Genomic DNA, 22,744 nt, shown 5'->3' with positions numbered 1-22,744 from the left:
CTCTAGCATCTTCACAAGGTCCTTTGCTGTTGTTCTGGGATTGATTTGCACTTTTCGCACCAAAGTATGTTCATCTCTAGGAGACAGAACGCGTCTCCTTCCTGAGCGGTATGATGGCTGCGTGGTCCCATGGTGTTTATACTTAAGTACTATTGTTTGTACAGATGAATGTGGTACCTTCAGGCGTTTGGAAATTTCTCCCAAGGATGAACCAGACTTGTGGAGGTCTACACATTTTTTTCTGAGGTCTTGGCTGATTTCTTTTGATTTTCCCATGATGTCAAGCAAAGAGGCACGGAGTTTGAAGGTAGGTCTTGAAATACATATACAGGTACACCTCCAATTGACTCAAATGATGTCAATTAACCTATCAGAAACTTCTAAAGCCATGACATCATTTTTGGGAATTTTCCAAGCTGTTTAAAGGCACAGTCAACTTAGTGTATGTAAACTTCTGACCCACTGGAATTGTGATGTAAACAATTGTGGGAAAAAAAAGTAAGTAGAAAAGTAGATGTCCTAACCAACTTGCCAAAACTATAGTTTATTAACAAGAAATTTGTGGAGTGGTTGTAAAACGAGTTTTAATGACACCATCCTAATTGTATGTAAACTTCCAACTTCAACACTTCTCAAGGAAAGTGTTGTCGTGAACTAGTGAATTGTGTGTCTGTATTGAGTGTAAAATAAATACAAATTTGTACACTGCAAATTTAATACAACTAAACCCAAAAGGAGATTTTAATTGACAATAAAAATCATTTCATACAGTTTTAGCTGAATTCCTGGGGAATTTCCTCCACAAAATATATAAACTTAGCAAAAAAAGAAACGTCCTCTCACTGTCAACTGCGTTTATTTTCAGCAAACTTAACATGTGTAAATATTTGTATGAATATAAGACTCAACAACTGAGACATAAACTCAACAAGTTCCACAGACATGTGACTAACAGAGATGGAATAATGTGTCCCTGAACAAGGGGGATCAAAATCAAAAGTAACAGTCAGTATCTGGTGTGGCCAGATCTCCTCATCATGGACTGCACCAGATTTGCCAGTTCTTGTTGTGAGACGTTACCCCTCTCTTCCACCAAGGCACCTGCAAGTTCCTGGACATTTGTGTGGGGAATGGCCCTCGCCGTCACCCTCCAATCCAACAGGTCCCAGACGTGCTCAATGGGATTGAGATCCGGGCTCTTCACTGGCCATGGCAGAACACTGACATTCCTGTCTTGCAGGAAATCATGCACAGAACGAGCAATATGGCTGGTGGCATTGTCATGCTGGTGGGTCATGTCAGAATGAGCCTGCAGGAAGGGTATCACGTGAGGGAGGAGAATGTCTTCCCTGTAACGCACAGCATTGAGATTGCCTGCAATGACAACAAGCTCAGTCCGATGATGCTGTGACACACCGCCCCAGACCATGATGGACCCTCCACCCTCAAATCGATCCCGCTCCAGAGTACATGCCTCGGTGTAACGCTCATTCCTTTGACGATAAACGCGAATCCGACCATCACGCCTGGTGAGACAAAACCGTGACTCGTCAGCGAAGAGCACTTTTTGCCAGTCCTGTCTGGTCCAGCGACGGTGACGATGTTGTTGCCTGTGATGTCTGGTGAGGACCTCCCTTACAACTGGCCTACAAGCTCTCAGCCCAGCGTCTCTCAGCCTACTTCGGACAGTCTGAGCACTGATGCAGGGAATGTGCATTCCTGGTCTGCCACTGCGAGGACTATTATCTGCTGTCTGTCCTGTAGCTCTGTCTTAGGCGCCTCACAGTACAGACATTGCAATTTATTGCCCTGGCCACATATGCAGTCCTCATGCCTCCTTGCAGGATGCCTAAGGCACATTCACACAGATGAGCAGGGACCCTGGGCATCTTTCTTTTGGTGTCAGTAGAAAGGCCTCTTTAGTGTCCTAAGTTTTCATAACTGTGACCTTAATTGCATAACGTCTGTAAGCTGTTAGTGTCTTAACGACCGTTCCACAGGTGCATGTTCATTAATTGTTTATGGTTCATTGAACAAGCATGGGAAGCAGTGTTTAAACCCTTTACAATGAAGATCTGTGAAGTTACTTGGATTTTTACGAATGATCTTTGAAAGACAGGGTCCTGAAAAAGGGACGTTTCTTTTTTTGCTGACTTTAAATATATCTATATTTTTTTCTAAAAACTTTGGGGAGACAAAATAAAACACTTTTGCCACCTGTTGCCAACCCCTGTTGTATCTCATACCAGTGCAGTGGATTCTGTGTCTATGGATAATGTCCATACCTGTGGATGATGTGCTGGCTCTGCAGGTAGTCCAGTGCCAGGGTCATCTCACACAGGTAGAGTTTGACAGCGTCCTCATTGAAATGGACGTTCTGTTGGAGGTGGTAGCGCAGGTCCCCTCCCAGCAGCAGATCCACCACCATGAACATGTCCTCCTCATCCTGGAACGAGTACCTGGGATACAAGGCAGGGGTCAAAGGTCAAGAGGGCTCAGTCAACATCCTGCTAGTGCCAGGACACCGACAAACAGTCAGACACAGACTCATACACACAGACACTCAGGATTGAGAAACACAAACAAGGCACAGAAACACACAGAGAGACACACACAGACACACGGGAACAAAACTCAGAAACACACAGGTGCAAGACAACATGCTGACCACATGCATCCTGCCCAGATAAATAATAAATAAAACACAGTAGCAATAAAACATAGTAGCATATCTTACTCAAGAAACTCACTCTGTATGTGTGGAACTAAGTGTGTGTGCACGACTGTGCATAGATCAGGGCTCTCAACCCGGTCCTGGAGAGCTACCGTCCTGGAGATTTTCACTTATCTAGTGCACATTATTTTAATAATTAGCTGGTTGAAAATCTGAGTCAGATTAGTTACAACTGGGGTTGCACAGAAACCTACTTTAGGGTAGCTCTGCAGGAACAGGGTTGGAGAACGCCGGCGTAGATGAATAGCCGATAACGTGTTAATGTATCCAGGAGTTGGTGTGAATGTGTATTCACTTGTAAAGCTCAAAACAAGCACAGTGGGAGCCATTACTTTGAGATTGATCATCATCTTAATGAGCTGCCATTTGTTGGAGTGAATGCAGGAGAGTGACTGTCAAATTAAGGCAAGAACAGAGCCAGCCTTTCTTTGATGTCTCTTAACTGAAAATGGCTGGTGGACGGCTTAAGATCATAATGATCTGGGTGGGGTTTGTGACAATCTACTACACCATCTCGCCACAGGCATCTACTAAACATCAAGCTCTACTGGCACACTACAGCAAGCCTTGTACAATAGAAATCCAATCCAAACCACACAGTGCATAAACAAAACGTCAGAAACCCACAATCACCTTTCTGTAATCATGAAAAGGGAGAGATCGAGGGAGCAAGAATAAGAAAGTGAGAGAGAGCGCGCGAGAGAGGCTTTCCGGAGGTTCTCAATCCGTAAAAGGTAAAAAACAACTGTATCAAACCCAGGTTCCAATCCTGGTCACTATTGCAACGTTATAATTTTTATTTTATTTTCATCTTGGCAGATTTCCTATATAGCTCCATTTCTCCGAGCTTAGCCCCACACACTCAGGGGGCATTTTGATTGGCCATCTCCAGGCGCAATTTCCTGCTATCTATATCTGACAAATAGAGCGCCATGCTCAGAGCGAGAAAAAATAATTCCATCTCACTGGGACATCAGTTCTGCAAAGCCAAACACCGTTCACAACAGTACACTATACAGGTCAAAAGTTTGGACACACCAACTTATTCCAGGGTTTTTCTTTATTTTGACTATTGTCTACATTGTAGAATAATAGTGAAGACATCAAAACTATGAAATAACACACATGGAATCACATAGTAACCAAAAAGTGTTAAACAAATACAAACATGTTATATTTGAGATTCTTCAAAGTATCCACCTTTTGCCTTGATTATAGCTTTGCACACCCTTGGCATTCTCTCAACCAGCTTCATGAGGTATGCATTTCAATTAACAGGTGTACCTTGTTAAAAGTTAAGTTGTGGAATTCCTTTCCTTCTTAATTCGTTTGAGCCAATCAGTTGTGTTGTGACAAGGTAGGGGTGGTATACAGAAGATAGCCCTATTTGGTAAAAGACCAAGTCCATATCATGTCAAGAACAGCCCAAATAAGCAAAGAGAAATGACAGTCCATCATTAATTTAAGACATGAAGGTCAGTCAACATTTCAAGAACTTTTAAAAGTTTCTTCAAGTGCAGTTGCAAAAAACATCAAGCGTTAGATGAAAATAGAGTTAGAGTTACCAGCCTTAGATTGCAGCCCAAATAAATGCTTATCTGATGGAGTGCTGCATCAGATTACCTGGCCTCTACAATCACCCAACCTCAACCTAATTGAGATGGTTTGGGATGTGTTGGACATGCAGCCAACAAGTGCTCATTATACTGTATGTGGGAACTCGTTCAAGACTGTTGGAAAAACATTCCAGGTGAAACTGGTTGAGAGAATGCCAAGAGTGTGCAAAGCTGTCAACAACGCAAAGGGTGACTACTTTGAAGAATCTCAAATATATTTAGATTTGCTTAACCCTTTTTGGTTACCTCATGATTCCATGTGTTATTTCATAGTTTTGATTTCTTCACTATTATTCTACAAATGTAGAAAATAGGAAAAATAAAGGAAAAACCTTGAATGAATAGACGTGTCCAAACTTTTGACTGGTACTGTATATACAAAAATATGTGGACACCCCTTCAAATTAGTGGATTCGGCAATTTCAGCCACACCTGTTGTTGACAGGTGTATAAAATCAAATATTGGCAGTAGAAAGGCCTTACTGAAGAGCTCAGTGACTTTCAACATGGTACCGTCAAAGCATGCCACCTTTCCAACAAGTCAGTTCGTAAAAATGTGCCTCGCTAGAGCTGCCCCGGTCAACTGTATGTGCTGTTATTGTGAAGTGGAAACGTCTAGGAGCAACAGAGGCTAAACCGCAAATGGTAGGCCAACCATCTCACCGAACGGTACCGCCGAGTGCTGAAGCGCGTCAAAATGATCTGTCCTCGGCTGCAACACCCACTAACAAATTCCAAACTGCCTCTGGAAGCAAGATCAGCACAATAAATATTCGTCAGGAGCTTCATGAAATGGGTTTCCAGGGGCGAGCAGTCGCACACAAGCCTATGATCACCATGCACAATGTCAAGCGTAGGCTGAAGTGGTGTAAAGCTCGCCGCCATTAGACTCTGGAGCAGTGGAAACATTCTCTGGAGTGATGAATTACACTTTACCATCTGGCAGTCCGACAGACCAATCTGGGAGGGCGCTACCTGCCCCAATGCATAGTGCCAACTGTAAAGTTTGGTGGAGGAGGAATAATGGTCTGGGGCTGTTTTTCATGGTTTGGGCTAGACCCTTTAGTTCCAGTGAAGGGAAATCTTAACGTTACAGTATACAATGACATTCTAGACAGTTCTGTGCTTCCAACTTTGTGGCAACAGTTTGGGGAAGGCCCTTTCCTGTTTCAGCATGACAATACCGCCATGCACAAAGCGAGGTCCATACAGAAATGGTTTGTCGAGATCAGTGTGGAAGAACTTGACTAGCCTGCAGAGCCCTGACCTCAACCCCATCAAACACCTTTGGGATGAGTTGGAACGCCGACTGCAGTCCAGGCCTAATCGCCCAACACCAGCGGACGACCTCACTAATGCTCATGGCTGAATGGAAGCAAGTCCCCACAGCAATGTTCCAACATCTATTGGAAAGCCTTCCTAGAATAGTGGAGGCTGTTATAGTAGCAAAAGGGTGGACCAACTCTATATTAATGGCCATGATTTTGAAATGAGATGTGACGAGCAGGTGTCCACATACACTACATGACCAAAAGTATCTGCCTGACATCAAAAGGAAAACACAGAACAATTGATAAAATGGTTATTTTAAAAAAAAGACTCCCATCTTAATGAATATTCTCCATAATATTTCTGTCTAAAGCATTGGTTCAGAAGAAGTTCTTATGGACAACTGGTAGGGATTGGCAGAGATCCATGCTAAAAAAGATATTTGACTTGCTGTGAACCGCATTGTATAAGGTTATAGTAAGTCAGTGATATCATCTATAGCCTAGTTGTAAAGTACAGCCTCTTGAAGCCAAAAACAGCATGACACTGGAGGATTTCCACCAGACCTTCCCTCTCTTTCAGACCAATAGCAATCCCATGCAGAATCCATCCGTCGACAGCCTGGTGACGTGTCCAATAGAAAATCATTCGACCAAGCTAACAAACCTAACCTGTGCAAGATGACGGGTCCCCCACTCCAAACGCATACAGCTTCAACAGATGCCCAGTCTGAGATTGGTTGAGATGGTGTTTGCTGTCCACAGGTCCAGATTATTATCACCCTATTATCACCTCCTTGTCATCCCCTGATCCCGAGAAGCATCCAGCTGGTGGTGAAGGCCCTCTGTGGCAGCCAGTGTGATGCCAGTGGTATTTGAGCCCATTTTCTGAGTCTCCTTGGCTGAGATTAGTGCAGTTTCCACATTTCCTACACTCGGTAACTGTCAGACATGGTGCTGACATCTGAGCCATATGAAAGCATGGAGAGTGATAGCGGTGTCACCTTCAGATGTAACACCAAGGACAGAGAACAAGAGAGAAAGAGAGTGAGAGAAATGAAGAGTGATCATTGCAGATTAATGTTTTTCCAAATACAGCATGTGTCTCACTCGATATGTTTGGGGAATTCAAAATCAGAGCCCACACACAATGTCTGTAAAAATTGTTCAAAGAGAGGCCAAGAACGCAGGTAAGACAAATGGATGAAACTAACACAAGTTAGTAAAAGATGAACATTATAAATCTGTGAGACTAGACACAAATTGAATTCTTTAAATGTCTCCTTTTGTCTCTTCTCCCATGCAAAAATATAATACAGAAGTTCAATTTCAGACCAGAAACTTTAAAGAGAAAGTTATAAAAGGAAGCGGTTTGAGAATGGACTTGTCATGGGTCAAATATGCCCAAAACAGATGATTGGGGACCTGGCTAAGGCCTGAGCCCTGGGAGCGCTGTGACAGAGCCAAGGATATGGGCCATGTGGAACAGCCAGGCCAAACTGACTGGGACAGCAGAGCACAATCAGGCCATGATGAAAAATGAGCTGAGGGAAACAGAGGGAGAGGGCGAAAGAGAGAGAGAAAGAGATGAGTGAGAGAGAGAGAGAGAGAGAGGGATGCAGGGGAGAGAGGGTGAAAGAGAGATGGGGTGATATGGGGAGAGACCGAAGTAGAGCGAAAGAGGAAGAGAGAATGGATGAGAGAGACCTTGGGCTCTGAATGTGGTCTGCTTTGTGACTGTGGCCTAGATAGTCTTGTGATAGAGACAGCTTGGCTGAGGCTGGTCAAGGGGCTGGATCACAAGACACACCTGGCTCCTCTGAGGATCCATCTAACAATGCAGTGAATGTGTGAGCACTGCCTCTCGCCCTGCGGTCCCCCGCCTAGTCCCCCTGTTACCCCCTCTGGTCCCGTCAGCACATCTCTCTCTCCACCCCCACTGGCCTTATTTCACAAGGTGCACTTCTGACGGACGTCCTACAGGAACTTAAAATGGTAAGGTGGCTCTAGAAAGTTCCAGCCGCAGAGAGAACAGAACACCACTAATGGTGAGGTGGCTTTGGAAAGTTAGAGTCCTTTGACCGTGACGTTAACGCCTGTGACGTTCTATGTCTACTGCAGAATAAATGCGTGTGTAACAGCAGAAGACGAAAGTGAAAAGAACTAAGCCCTCTGAGGAAATATCCTTCAGTTAGTTTTATGGATGACAACAGAACCTAAGCTGCCACTAGTGGCGGCTCGCCAGCTAGGGCGTTAGGGGCGGCACCCTACTTGTGATTGGTCCAACCCCAAAAATATTTATCCAACAAATATATATTATATAATTCATGGATCATGTTTTAAATGTTTATAAAAGTGTGGTAAATGTGTACATTTTCCTGCTTCAAATATTGTTCAAAACAAGCCGTTTAGTTACTTACTACTCTGCCCCTCTGTGACTGCCAGCAGTGGCAGCTCCACCTCCATTGGGTGCACAGGCCGTGCAAACATTGCTTGAATTGTTTTGCCAGCAATTTGCGATGAGGGGGAACTGCCCCAACGATAGGATTTCGTAGCATAAATTATAACAGTACAAAGTAAATGGACTGTCCTGGGGTGCTCAAATGTGTGTTCAGTCAGAACTTCTGGGTCTGCTCTAGTCTCCTCCTCCCAATGAGTCTCTTGAACCAGACGGCTGTGAAGGACTAGATGCTCGATCAGGTACAGAAGGTGCTAAAGCCAAAAGCTAATTGTAATGAACTTGTAAAATAAATAATCGTAACAGTCATAGGAGCCTGGGGCCTGACAAACCAGGCAAGAGTCAAAAGACAGCGGGATACACTAGCTAGAACCTTCTCATCGCTGATCTGGTAGGACAAAAAAAGCATGGCATATTTTATTGTTTCCCCCTGATGTTGTTTATCAGGTTCTACTTTTCTTATCAGGTTCCTCAGGGTGACATGTGGACTAAAACGGCATAAAACCTGGAGTATCAGAAAGCATGATCAAATTAGCCAGCTAGAGTAATTTTGAGAAACATTGATAAATAGTTTGGTCAATTTTTTTGTAAACTTCACCAGTTATTGGCCTTTGATAAGCAGCTGGCTAGCTATTGCTAGCTGGTAGCTTGCTAACTAGTTACCGCCCACGTCAATTTCAAGCCGTTATAAACTCATATCTGACTAACTCGGAAATATGAAACATGCTTTGTGACATTATGTTAGCTAGCTATCCCCAGTTTGATAATGTGTTTTCACTTACTGCATCTGCATGCTTGTTGGGTTAACAACCATATTGGTTAAATCAGAGGTGGTCAGAGAGAGAGAGAGAAGAAGCATTTATAAAAGGATACTTCCCCTGTAGATCATGTACCTCTTGTAGCACCATAAGGAAGTGTTATAACTTTGTATGCCCTCAGACTTCTAGGACCTATGAGATAAAGTCAAGTATTTATATGTTACAGTGTTCTTGTCATAAGAATTTTATTGGAAAAACATCCCACGCCTTGGAGAACCTAAATCCACGATTAGACCTCAAGATATCACCTTGCCAGTTGCGAGACACTATATAGCAAAAAACATTCTATTAATGAATTGCGTTGCGTAAGAATCAAAAAAGTTAATCCGCCATGTAGATGAGGTGATTACAACAACAAATTACTCCAAAGAGAAGCCATGTGGATATATAAGAGTTTAATTTATCTCCACACGGTCTAAATTAAGATTTCGATTTCACCTTCTTATAAGCCAAATTTACTGTTATACAAGAACACCGTCCATATCAGATTTAGCATATCGTTTAACAGTTGGTCCCATATATTTATGAACGGCTGTACCTGCTGTCCTCTGTGGTGTGCTATCTCATGAATTGATATGATGTATTCAGGTGAGCGGACACCTGGGGCAGTTGATTCGTGAGTTGCCCTTCGTGCCCACTCCCATACTCTATAATTCTGTATTTCTTTGTGCCTAATTTGTATACATGTAGACCAGAAAAGCCACATCCAGATGAGTGGCAACCATGATTAGAAGCACCTGCTGCTAATCGGTTGTTCTCTATAAATGCTGTTTTGAATAAAACCTACACACTGAGGAAGGCTGTGAAGCCAAAACGTCTGTGTACGCTATCCCTGATGCAGTGAAAAAATAAATAATAATGTAATAATGAAGTAAGAGTTTTGAGTGCGAACCCACAACACCTTTTTGAATTCATGGGTTTTACACACCAGCCAAGCTTCTCTGGGAGCGCGATGGTTCTCTTTTGATGCTTCTTGGGTTATCCCCTGGTGCACTCGTTCATTCGTGAGCTGGCTGCTCATTCTAAATAGTATAAATCTGTTCAAAACAGTAGCAGCATGTGCAGCAGTGGTCATTTGTTTTTGACAAGCAAAAGTGAAATAGATGCATTTCTGCTGTTTGCACAGATCACTGTATATACGGTGCATTCGGAAATTATTCAGACCCCTTGACTTTTGCCACATTTTGTTACGATACAGCCTTATTAAAAAATGTATTAAATCATTTTTTTTTCTCATCAATCTACACACAATACCCCACAATGACAAAGCAAAAACAGGTTTAGACATTTTTGCAAATATATAAAAAAAATGAAATATACATTTACATAAGTATTCAGACCCTTTACTCAGTACTTTGTTGAAGCACATTTGCAAGCGATTACAGCCTCAAGTCTTCTTGGGTATACGGCTACAAGCTTGGAACACCTGTATTTGTGGAGTTTCTCCCATTCTTCTCTGCAGATCCTCTCAAGCTCAGTCAGGTTGGATGGGAGCGTCACTGCACAGCTATTTTCAGGTCTCTCCAGAGATTATCGATCGGGTTCAAGTCTGGGCTCTTGCTGGGCCCCTCAAGGGCATTATGAGACTTGTCCTAGTATTATGAGTACTTGTCCAAAACCACTCCTGCATTGCCTTGGCTGTGTCCTTAGGGTTGTTGTCCTGTTGGAAGGAAAACCTTTGCCACAGTCTGAGGTCCTGAGCGCTTTAGGACGAGTCTTGGTGGTTCCAAACTTCTTCCATTTAAGAATGATGGAGGCCACTGTGTTCTTGGAGCTCTACTTTGCTCAATTCATCTTTCCCACAATCCTGACTAGTCTCCGAGTCCCTGCTGCTGAAAAACAACCCCACAGCATGACGCTGCCACCACCATGCTTCACCTTATGGTTCCAGGATTCCTCAAGACGTGACGCTTGTAATTCAGGCCAAAGAGTTCAATCTTGGTTTCATCAGACCAGATAATCTTGTTTCTCATGATCTGATAATTATTTAGGTGCCTTTTGGCAAACTACAAGCGGGCTGTGGTGCCTTTTACTGAGGAGTGGCTTCCGTCTGGCCCACTCTACAATAAAGGCCTGACTGGTGGAGTGCTGCAGAGATGGTTATCCTTCTGGAAGAGTCTCCCATCTCCACAGCGGAACTGTCAGAGTGACCATCGGCTTCTTGTTCACCTCCCTGACCAAGGCCGTTCTTCCCCGATTCCTCAGTTTGGCCAGGCAGCCAGCTCTAGGAAAAGTCTTGGTTGTTCCAAACTTCTTCCACTTAAGAATGATGGAGGCCACTGTGTTCCTGGGAACCTTCAATGCTGCTGTCATTTTGTTACCCTTCCCCAGATCTGTGCCTGGATACAATCCTGTCTCTGAGCTCTACAGACAATTCACCCCATGGTTTGGTTTTTGCTCTGACATGCACTGTCATCTATGGGACCTTATAAAGACATATGTGTGACTTTCCAAATCATGTCTAATCAATTTAATTTACCACAGGTGGACTCCAACCAAGTTATAGAAACATTTCAAGGATGATCAATGGAAACAGGATGCACCTGAGCTCAATTTCGAGTCTCATAGCAAAGGGCCTGAATACTTATGTAATTAAGGTATTTCTGTTTTTTTTATTTTTAATAAATTTGCAAACATTTCTAAAAACCTGTTTTCGCTTTGTCATTATGAGGTATTGTGTGTAGATTAATGAGGAAAAAAATATATAATTCAATCAATTTTAGCATAAGGCTGCAATGTAACAAAATGTGGAAAAAGTCTAGGGGTCTGAATATCGTCCGAATGCACTGTATCTTCTCAAAGAAACTCCTGGTCGTTTTAAAACATATCATTATATTTCTGTCATGCTGCTTTGTTGACAACTCCAACCATCTTGCGTCCCAGGTATTCAGCCAATCAGCGGCTGCCGCTGGCTGCCGCTGGCTGCCACCCAGAGCTTGTTATGACTATTGTGTTTGGGGTAAAGCCTAATTCGTCTCAATGTCTCCCAGAACTTTGTTCTGTTCAGCCGGGAATCAATATTCTAAATGGACATCGAGGAGGACAGGGTGTGCATCTATTCTCACCACAGTGACTGCTCTCTTGTTCTCTCTGAGATGATGGATCGACAGCGGAAGATGACTGCGAATCAGCGGATCCCACTGATGACCTTACAACCCTCTTAAAAAGGGTCTCCAAAGCCGTAGCTCATAGACGACAAAAATCCCAGTGCTCAGCGCTAACACATTCACTCCCTCTTGCTTCCCTTCTTCCTCACTTTCCCACATGGCTGCTTGGCGTCTCACTTGGTTCAGCTTTCAGAGCCTCTATCCAGGTCTCCGAGGAATCTGGCCAATGGTGTTTGAGAGTAATTTGTTGCAATGTAATGCTTAAGGCAAAACCTTGCTCTGGTGATGATTAACACTGGAAAGTGCAATGGATCAATTTCACCGCGTACACTTACGGCATGTAATACTGTCCGTCTGGGTAGGGGAATATGACCTCCAATTTAGAAATACAAATTGATCGGGGTGGAAAGAAAGCATCTACACCTACCTATGCTGTGATGGCTTATGGGATTTGGGTGGATTCTTTGCACGCTGCAGATAATACTTTCAAGGTGGCTAATCCATTTAAATATATCCCACTCCTACACATCATACGGTATCTATCATCAGCAAGTGAATGGTCACGGCAATTACTGCATGCAGCAAACTTGACAGTCCTCCAGGCTTAAGCAGTCTTGTTCTAGTTTTGTGGATTCAGTGCCTAGCATTACAGATTCCCTCTGATTTTCTCTGAAGCAATGGATGGAGCTTCAAAGAAACCCAGCAACATTCAGGACATAATGAAAGCAAACATAGGATTCAAAACAGTGTGTGAGATAGAGAGAAGAAAGCAAACCAATAGACGTTGAAACTCTGTTGGGACAAAGTAATCAATGGTCAAATCCCTTCTTAACACTGCCTTTTACACCCCCCCCTCCTCCCCCCCCCCCTCCGCCTCCGCCTCTCAGCTTTCCTCTCTCTTCCTTGCCTTCGCTGGGATTTCAGGAATCATTACTTTCCATGATGGCTGTTTCTCTCACGCTCCCGCTCTCCCCCTCTCTGGCATTGTACCAATAAAACAACTCCTACTAATCTTAATCAAAACTGGCGTTCTCATGAGTTGCATCCTCTGATATTTACTTTGGGGAATATAGGCACTGCAGTTCCTAGAATTCATTGGTTGGCCCATCTTCAGTCCATCAATAATGGAACATGTCATTGCCCAAACTCATGCCCATAGATACTGCAAATGATTTGCAAGTCAGCAGGGATTTATGATGTGCAGAAGCATACCCACACACCGTACCAATTCAACTCCTGGTCATTACACTGTGCAAATTGTAGTAGAGTAGACCATCACCAAATATAGCTCAACATCGTACTTATGAAAGCAAGTCAAAGTTTATGAAAGGGAGTTTCCTGTTTAAACAGGAAGTTATGTTATTATACACCAAAACATTTTAGTAATAGTCACTGTGAATGGGGAAAGCATTTATGTAGACCTACAGTAGCAGTCAAAACTTTAGGCACAACTACTCATTCAAGGGCTTTTCTTTATTTTGACTATTTTCTACATTGTAGAATTATAGTGAAGACATCAAAACGATATAATAAAACATATGGAATCATGTAGTAACCAAAGAAGTGTTAAACAAATCAAAATATATTTTTGATTTTAGATTCTTCATAGTAGTAAATTATATATTTTGATTTGTTTAACACTTTCTTGGTTACTACATGATTCCATATGTTTTATTATATCGTTTTGATGTCTTCACTATAATTCTACAATGTAGAAAATAAATGAAGAAAAACCCTGGAATGAGAAGGTGCCCAAACTTTTGATTGGTACTGTATATACAAAAACAACCATTCCCAAAGCAAAATAAACAATGAATCACTTTGTCTCTGTGCTGAGCTCTCTTTCTCTGGCTTCAGGAGATAAGTCTGAACTCTCTCAAGAGATTTTTCACAGAGCAAGCAAGTTAGTCTCAGCAGGACATCAGATGTCACCTTCAGACATGCCTAGTAAACGCCAATTTATGCTTGATCCGGCCATGTGGTCTGGAGGCTCCGTACATAGGGTGTGACACAATTGCAATGTCTTCGGAGGCTTGCGGAGGCCGTATCAAGCTCCGTACCGCATCGTCATGCGCCTCCCAAATGGTGTAACAATGCAGAGGGCTCCGTATAGCGCCGCATTGACTTGTTTGGTTGACAGTAGTTGGGGGCGGTAAATCCCGTATAAACACAAACTCGCTTCCTTGACAACAAAACATCATCTTTATGATACCGTGTGTAGGGATTTCAAAGACATGAAAATGAGTTTGAACTCACGGAAAGAGATAGGGGAGGTAATGGGGATAGATGCCGGTAAAGAGGTCAATGGAATGCAGACTGTGGGGGAAAGATGGATCCCAGATTGGCGCAATTTTCAACAAATCTGATCTAACAAAGTGGATATTTGTAAAAATCCTTCATGATTGCTGTATTTATTGTAGCAGGCCCACAATGGTGGTTACTAAAATCAGATTTGGATATATTTGGCAGTTTTTGCTGCATAACATTTAAAATTAGTCCTTTTTAAGGTTTAGAAAAAGTGACTGGTAAATGCTAACTCCCATTCGTATAAGCTGGTAGCATAGCTAGCATACAGATATCAGTGGTGGTAGTCTAAGTTGTTTTTAAACTGTAATGCAGTTGATTGGTGAAGATGACAGGAACATGCATTGGGGTTGACATCCATACAGCATTATACTCTGACTTTTACCTCAACATAGTGTGAAATACACATATATACAATAGACTAAATGTAGGCTAATTTTGCTGAGCGGCAATGGGGAGACTCGGGATGGAGATGCAGGTGGGAAAACAGTGCTATCTTGGCAGAGCTCCTATGTCAAGCACTGGGAAACGGACTCCAACATCTCAGAAGAGGTACGGTCTTGTCTTTTTGTTTATCCAGTTGCTTTAATTAGCGGGATGGCTATAGAGATTAGCTCTGAATCACTATGAGTGGTGCAGCGCAGACCAATTCATTGGATGCACGACAGCTCCCTGAAGCACAAGAAGCATGAATGCTCTCACTACTGCCATGGACGCATCGCAGTAAGTGCTGTATGGCCACCACAGACGTTGAATTGACCATGCAGAGCCTTTAAGAGTCCAACATAGCCATAGCCAAAGCAACCGAGAAAAAAAAATAGTCTGGCCAGTGAGAGCCTGCCCCTGCAGGAAAGATCCACAATGAGGCTAGCGTGATTGATACACTCTGTAAAGTTATTTTCAAAACTCCTTGAGCGGAATAGGTGGAATGGTAACAACTACATCAAACACATGGTTTGATGTTTGATGCGATTCTATTTTCTCAGTTCCGGCATTATTATGAGCTGTTCTCCCCTCAGCAGCCTCAGGTGCTGTGGCCTGACAGGCAGGCCATCGCCATGTGTTTTTTTTTGTTGCAGATTTCTCCCTTTTGTTGCTCAAATCTGGTCAGTTTGATGGTGACGGCAGGCAGCCGCTTGCGAATGTGCCTCTCTATCACCTCCCAAAGATATTCACCAGCAAAGGGATACAGAATAACACAAACATTCTATGAACCGTCCAAAGCGTATACTGGATGAGAGTGATGTAACCAATTCCACAGCACACAGGAGTGTCTTGGGTATTGTTCAGGAGGCTGTACGAGACTACGAATGATTGTTGTTTTGTTCCAGTGTAATTTGAGATGGGCTGACCACTTTCACAATTTTTCCCTCTGAAGTAGACTTGAATTGCAGGAAGATGCGGTGCGATCTAAGGAGCCCGATAATTTCCGCCTATCCATAACGCTGCTGTCTGCTGTCTTTGTCGCTAATGGGGCTTTGATGTGCCATAGATGTAGAAATACAGAGCCAAGCAGAGCAAAGCAGGGAAACTAAAACAAGGATGGGGCTGGCAGATGTACACTACTTGAGGGAATTATAATATAAAAAAGACACTGGCCCTACTACCACCTCATTAAAAAACCCTCTGCTTATTTTAGTTGGGAGGACGCTTCTCATTGAGACCAACCCCCCCAAGTGTTATTAAAACTTTGCCAGCTTTGGAGAGAAAAAAAACATGCAAACAAGACATACAGTAGTGTGCGGGTGCACAGTGGGTGTGGGTGCACTTTTGTCTTGGTGTATGTATCCGCTCAAATTCTTTATGTACTAAAGGATGTGTATGAAATGATTGATGCTCCCTATATCAATTACTCAGAGAGTAGATAACCACCGAGAGCAATATCATTCTACCAATTACACAGGAGTAAAGTGCTTTGGTGTAATTTGTTGTGAACATTGTGCCACCTACCCAATTATATTTAGAATATGTGCTGCAGAGACACTGGAGATGGTTAAATAATGAAACGGGTTCCCTACTTCACCCAGATATCATACTCCTGGGAGGGAAATATGGGGTCATCTGACTTTACAGTGCAACAATTAAGAAATGTGTGGTGCAATGGGCCCGCATTCCCACATGCCCGAACACACACACACACACACACACACACACACACACACACACGGTACCAGCAGTGGCATGCAGAATGTACGAACAGTATATAAAATGAAAAAAAAAACACAGGATAATCACCAGAGGTTTACTAAAAAAACATGTTCAATTTCCTGTAGGATCTCTAGCTCTCTAAAGACGTTTCGGACCTCGTCTCTCTCTATGCACTGCTGTTTGTTCATGTACTTCATGGCGTACATCTTCTCTGTGTCCCTCTTCTGCACAATGCACACCTTCAGGGGAAATAAGGACAGAAGAACAGAGAGTAGGTTACCCACTTAGGACTGGAACCAGACTTGCATAAAGCAAGTAAAGACAGATGCAGACAGACACCTTAGTATACAATAATATACAGTATACCAGAGCATGTGACAGGATTGGCTTTTCATAATGGCTGATATTACTGCCCTCCATTAGAATATTTACAATAGGGCTTGGAAAACATTTACAAAAACACACACAGTCTCCGACCTCATCATGTGCTCATTAAAAGTTGATGTTTCGTAGAGTGGAGAAATGTCAATGTGAAATGTCAAGAGCAGGACAGGGGGTATGGGAGGGCAAGCCTCATTACTGTAACATTCAGTCATTAGGAAGCTATGACCTCAGCTACTGTTACGCAAACAGTCGCTGCAGAAAATAAACAATGGTTTGGAAAGAAAACTCACTTCTATAAAGAAGTACTAATCTCCAATGAAGAACGCCAAATTCTGGCATTATTACAGAAAAATCAACTGTACCGAGTAAAATATTGAAGTGATCAAATATTATATTAACACACTGTTGATACCTATCCCACACCCAAGTGGAGTAATACAACAATTCATGCAAGTTTGGAACAATTTCACAACTTTTATTTTTATATATACTTTCTTTTTATTGAAGAACACTAAAACACAAAACAGGAAGGCAGGTAGAGCACAGATCATACGTACATCAGATTAGTTACAAGTAACATCATCTTTGAATTAGACAACTTCCAAGTATGGATCCCAAAATAATATTTTAGGTTTGGTAAGGCCATACTCCCACTGGGTTTTGGTAGTTGCAAAGATGTACATTTAATTCTTGGTCTCTTACTGTTCCAGACAAACCTTGATATCCGTTTATCCCATTCCCGAACTGTTTAGGTGGGATTTCTATAAGCAGTGATTGGAACAAATACAGTAACCTCGGCATTCATTTTGATTGTTTCAATTCTACTACTAAGATCCAAAGGAAGTGAATTACACCTGTCCAGATCATCATATATTTTCTTGTTGATGGGAACATTATTTCTTTCACAAGGTTTTGGTGTATCTTTTGGTAGATTTACTCCAATATACTTAATGGATGAAGAGGTCCACTGGAAGTTATATTTACTATTCAGCTCTTGCTGTGGGTATACTTATATACAAGGGCTTGGGTCTTGTGTACCCTGAACATACCCTGAAAATGTTCCAAATGTTTATAAAACATTCGTCAATCTACTGTACACTTGAACCTGGGTCTTTTGGAAATATCAGATCATCATCAGCGCACATGTATACCTTGTGTTCATTGCCTCTTATTGTTATTCCCCTGAGGATGGGTATTTTCTTACTGCCTGTGCTATTGACTCGATGTACAAGGAGAAGAGCGTGGGTGAAAGATCACATCCTTATCTTGCCCCTCGTTTTAGACTTATTGTTTGTGACAAATGTCCATTAATCTTTATTCTGGCAGTCGGATATGAATGGAGTGTTTTGATGCACTGTATCACTTTGTTGAAATCAAATCTATCCATAACTTGGAATAGATAATCCCATCCCACTGAATCAAATTATTTCTCTGCATCTAGACTGTCCTCCATTCTTTTTGCTATTATTGATGCATACAGTTTATAATCCACATTAATAATTGCAATAGGTCTTTTGAAATTGCATTCCTTCTTATCTTTACCCTCCTTTGGAATTACAGATATTATGGCTTCTGTCCAGGATAGTGGTAGATCCCAAGTGAAAAAAAAGCTTGATTGTCTGTGCATCTATCTGCCTTCTATGGTTGCTTGTACAGATTTGTATAGTATGATTCAAATATATTCTGTATTTCATCCCATTTGCATGTAATCATTGTTGTTTTATATTTCGAAAGTTGTATTCTGTGCTTTTTGTTTTCTGAGTATCCATTCTGGCAATTTTGTTGCCTTGAGCCGGCTTCCTAATATCGTTGTTTCAGAGACCTGAGCTTTTTCTCAACTTCTTCACTATAAATCTGATAAATTTCCTGTTTAACCTTTTGAATCTCACGCATGCAATATACACTACATGACCATAAGTATGTGGACACCTGCTCATCGAACATCTCATTCCAAAATCATGGGCACTAATGTGGAGTTGGTCCCTCTTTTGAAGCTATAACATCCTCCACTCTTCAGGGAAGGCTTTCCACTAGATGTTGGAAAATTGCTGCGGAGACTTCCATTCAGCCACAAGAGCTTTAGTGAGGTAGAGCACTGATGTTAGGTGATAAGGCCTGGCTCACAGTCAGCGTTTCAATTCATTCCAAAGGTGTTTGATGGGGTTGAGGGTCAGGGCTCTGTGCAGGCCAGTCGAGTTCTTCCACACCGGTCTCGACAAACCATTTCTGTATGGACCTCACTTTGTGCATGGGGGCATTGTCATGCTGAAACAGGAAAGGGCCTCCCCCAAACGGTTGCCACAAAGTTGGAAGAACAGAATCGTCTAGAATGTCATTGTATGCTGTAGCGTTAAGATGTCCTGTCACAAACAGACCATTATTCCTCCTCCACCAAACTTTACAGTTGGCACTATGCATTGAGACAGGTAGTGTTCAGATAGCCATCAAGAGGGTGCACAAAGGTTCTTAGGTATGGTTAACTATGTGGGCAAATTTGTACCTAATCTGGCAACTCACATGAGTCTACTGTGTAAAACTACAGAGTGGTGTTGGAACAGTATAAACAGTTTGAGGAGCTCAAGGCATGAATCACACATGCTCCAGTACTGAGGTTCTATGATGACAAGTGCAAAACCAAAATATCAGCAGATGCCTCTATAGCAGGTTTCCAGTGCCTTGCAAAAGTAATCACCCCCCTTGGTGTTTTTCCTATTTTTTTTGCATTACCTGTCATTTAAATAGATTTTTATTTGGATTTCATGCAACGGACATTTACAAAATAGTTCAAATTGGTGAAGTGAAATGAATTTTTTTTACTTCTTTCAAAAAAATTACATTTAAAAAAAATGGAAAAGTGGTGTGTGCATACTGTATGTATTCACCCCCTTTGCTATGAAGCCCCTAAATAAGATCTGGTGCAACCAATTACCTTCAGAAATCACATAATGAATTAAATAAAGTGTGGTGAAAACAGTGGCAACCAGATCATATGATGAAATGACACCTGAGGGAGTTACATACAGGATAAAATAAGAGACAAGAAGATACAACACACTACAAATAGAAAAGGTTGCCGACCCCTGGTGTAGCCTATTAGGAGCATAACAGCAGAAGTGTAACAGCAGAATCTGCGAAGGCCTGCAGCAGCGGGAGGATGAAGGTCGAGAACAGGGTTTTTTCCTTCTTCTCGTTAAGCCATCTCTGGCTCCCTTGAGTCATTTGTGTCTTAGTTATTTAATCACAGTGTGTTTGAAGCATCAGACAAGCTCAGTAGCCTTCATATAGTGGACTTCATTAAAACACATAGGGTGTGTCTATATAGGGGAAAATATGTTTAAACATTTTGACCAATCGATTAGTCGAAAGAACAGACTACTCTAGGTCGGCCAAGATTTGTTGTAGTTGGGGACAGCCCTCATTTTAATTAATTTGTTTATTTAACCTTTATTTAACTAGGCAAGTCAGTTAAGAACAAATTCTTATTTACAATGACGGCCTACCAAAAGGCAAAAGGCCTCCTACGGGGGCTGGGATTAAAAATAAAACAAAATATAGTACAAAAACACAGATCACGACAAAAGAGACAACACTACACTACATAAAGAGAGACTAAGACAACAACATAGCAAGGCAGCAACACATGACAACACAGCATGGTAGCAACACCACATGACAACACAACATGGTAGCAGCACAAAACATGGTACAAACATTGGGAACAGAAAACAGCACAAAGGGCAAGAAGGTAGAGACAACAATACATCACGCAAAGCAGCCACAAGTAACTCTGCAAGATCATGGTCGAACCAGGGCCTGAACCTGTTGTTAATTCTCATTTTCTTTATGGGGGTGTGTTTGTTAACAATAACACTGAAAATATCAAAAAAGAAGGTCCAAGCATCTTCTACAGAGGGGATCAAGCTGATTCTATCAGTTCATGAAGGAAGGCTTGCTCATTAAAGTTTTATAGCAAGCATCTATGACAAATCAGGACAGCTCGTTTCACTGAGCAGCCAATACAAACACAGGCTGTAAAACAGTGATCACTAAGGTCATTACAGAAAACACCAGACTGATACCTATCAGGATTATTTGTGGGGATAACATCAAGAAGAGTAGCCTTTTCTGGGTGTTTGGAGTCAAACCTTGTGGGATTGGTAATAATATGAGAAAGATTTAGGGAGTCCCATTGCTTTAGGACTTGGTCAGGTGGTTTAAGTATGTCCCAATTTAGGTCACCTAGAAGAACAAATTCAGACTTAGGTGTAAGGAGCCAGGAGAGAGCTTACGGCAGGTAGGGTACAGGCCGGTGCTGATGGAGGACGATGGCACCCAGCAACAGTCAACAAAGAGCTATTTGAAAGTGTAATACTTAAAACCAGCAAATCAAATTGTTTGGCGACAGACTTGGTAGAGACAACTGAGCACTGAAGGTGATCCTTGGTAAAGATTGCCACTCCCCCAACTTTGGAAGATCAGTCTTGCTGAAAAAGACTATAACCAGAAAGGTTAACATCAGTATACAAAACACTCTTTCTTATCCACGTCTTAGTAATGACCAACACATCTGGATTGGAGCTGTGAACCCACACTTTCAATTGATCAATTTTAGGTAATAAGCTTCTAGTGTTAACATGCAGAAAACCCAGGCTTTTATGAGAGCAGAAATCAGTGAAGCAGATATTAGAGCACATGTCAGAATTGGGGCTAGCAACTGTAGATGGGCCAGGGTGTACATGCATATTTCCAAATATCATCAACAGTAATACAATCAAGGCACGGCAGAGGACAGGGAGAGCTCTGCAGTGCTGATTTATGACATCTGAATGTGCATCAGATGGCAAAAATATAATATTTTACAGCAATTTCATCAGGTAACATGAATACAAAGCCGGCGTAGAGGTGGTTAGAATGGGATGGGAGGCCAAAAATGAGTGTAACCAACAGAGAGTATGAGTCCCGAGTGTGGGAACAAACAGTCTGTCCCAGGGTTGGGAAATGAAAGTTCATAGTCAACAAAGCATGCAGGAGTCATGAGGCAAATAGCAGAATGCACAACAACAAAAAATATATATAAAAAATATGTAACGACTTGGGGCTAGCCACTAAGTTCAAAGTCACTCGCTCCAGCAGTGAGTGTGTGCTGGAGGCGAGCGAAAGTTCGGGAGAGAGGGGGGTTCAGAGGACTGTCTACTGCCTATGGAGTTTGAGGGGGATGAGTCTGGGGGACAGGCCCCTCGGCCAAGTATCAAAATGCATGCCGCAGTTGCAACCAAAACGTATTGGTCGCCTAGACACATCGCTTGAGTCAAAGAGAAAGGTGTATTGGTATTGTGTGCTAAGGGGGTGAGTATATAGCCCATAATAACCTGTGTTAATATAAGCCATCAACCATATGCAATTCATTTATTGAATCCTCTTCATGTTATAGCCTTCCATGACGTTGTCAGTGTCATTCATCATTAGCTAATAGATCTGTTATTAACGTGACCATACCTAAGGTGCCAGTAGAGGCCACATACTTCAGGCTACTCACCCTTAAAGCAGTGGGGAAAAATTGGGGAGCTGTTTTCTCTCTTGCAAAGTCAACCATAACGGCCCAATATGTCTAACAGCTGGCTGTAATTTAAGTCTGTTAAATCCTATTCAGTAACATCTATCTTCGCGTTGGAAATTTCTGAGTCTGAGTCAAATGTGAATGTCCTCTCGCCGAGGAAACCTCCCTGTTTCTCCATGACTCTGCTCGCACACCACGGGTCATGGGGGGAGCTGCTCGAGTATTTCCAATGGTAAAGTCACCGGTCTTCTGGCGGTATACTCCACTGGGATGCCCTTCGACTTCAGGTGCTCAGACGCCTCGTCCACATGTTCGTAAGAAGCCTGCTCGTATAGTGCCTTCTTGATAGC

At 42.3% G+C, this 22,744-nt stretch overlaps 1 protein-coding gene across 1 annotated transcript in view; it reads right to left on the bottom strand.

Annotated features, from left to right (window-relative positions):
• Nucleotides 1–22,744, bottom strand: part of LOC112252852 (serine/threonine-protein kinase 32C) — a 153,317-nt gene that overhangs the window by 35,489 nt on the left and 95,084 nt on the right. The window contains exons 3-4 of the mRNA XM_024424524.2: nt 16,541–16,692; nt 2,286–2,459 (exon numbers count right to left, since the gene is read on the bottom strand). Coding sequence (XP_024280292.1) covers nt 2,286–2,459; nt 16,541–16,692 — 326 coding nt within the window. The remainder of the gene's footprint in view (nt 1–2,285; nt 2,460–16,540; nt 16,693–22,744) is intronic.

This window comes from Oncorhynchus tshawytscha, linkage group LG06 (assembly GCF_018296145.1).
Source record: "Oncorhynchus tshawytscha isolate Ot180627B linkage group LG06, Otsh_v2.0, whole genome shotgun sequence".
Classification (NCBI taxonomy): domain Eukaryota; kingdom Metazoa; phylum Chordata; class Actinopteri; order Salmoniformes; family Salmonidae; genus Oncorhynchus; species Oncorhynchus tshawytscha.
Note: the sequence above shows the minus strand (reverse complement) of the source record. Positions and strands in the feature narration are given on the sequence as shown.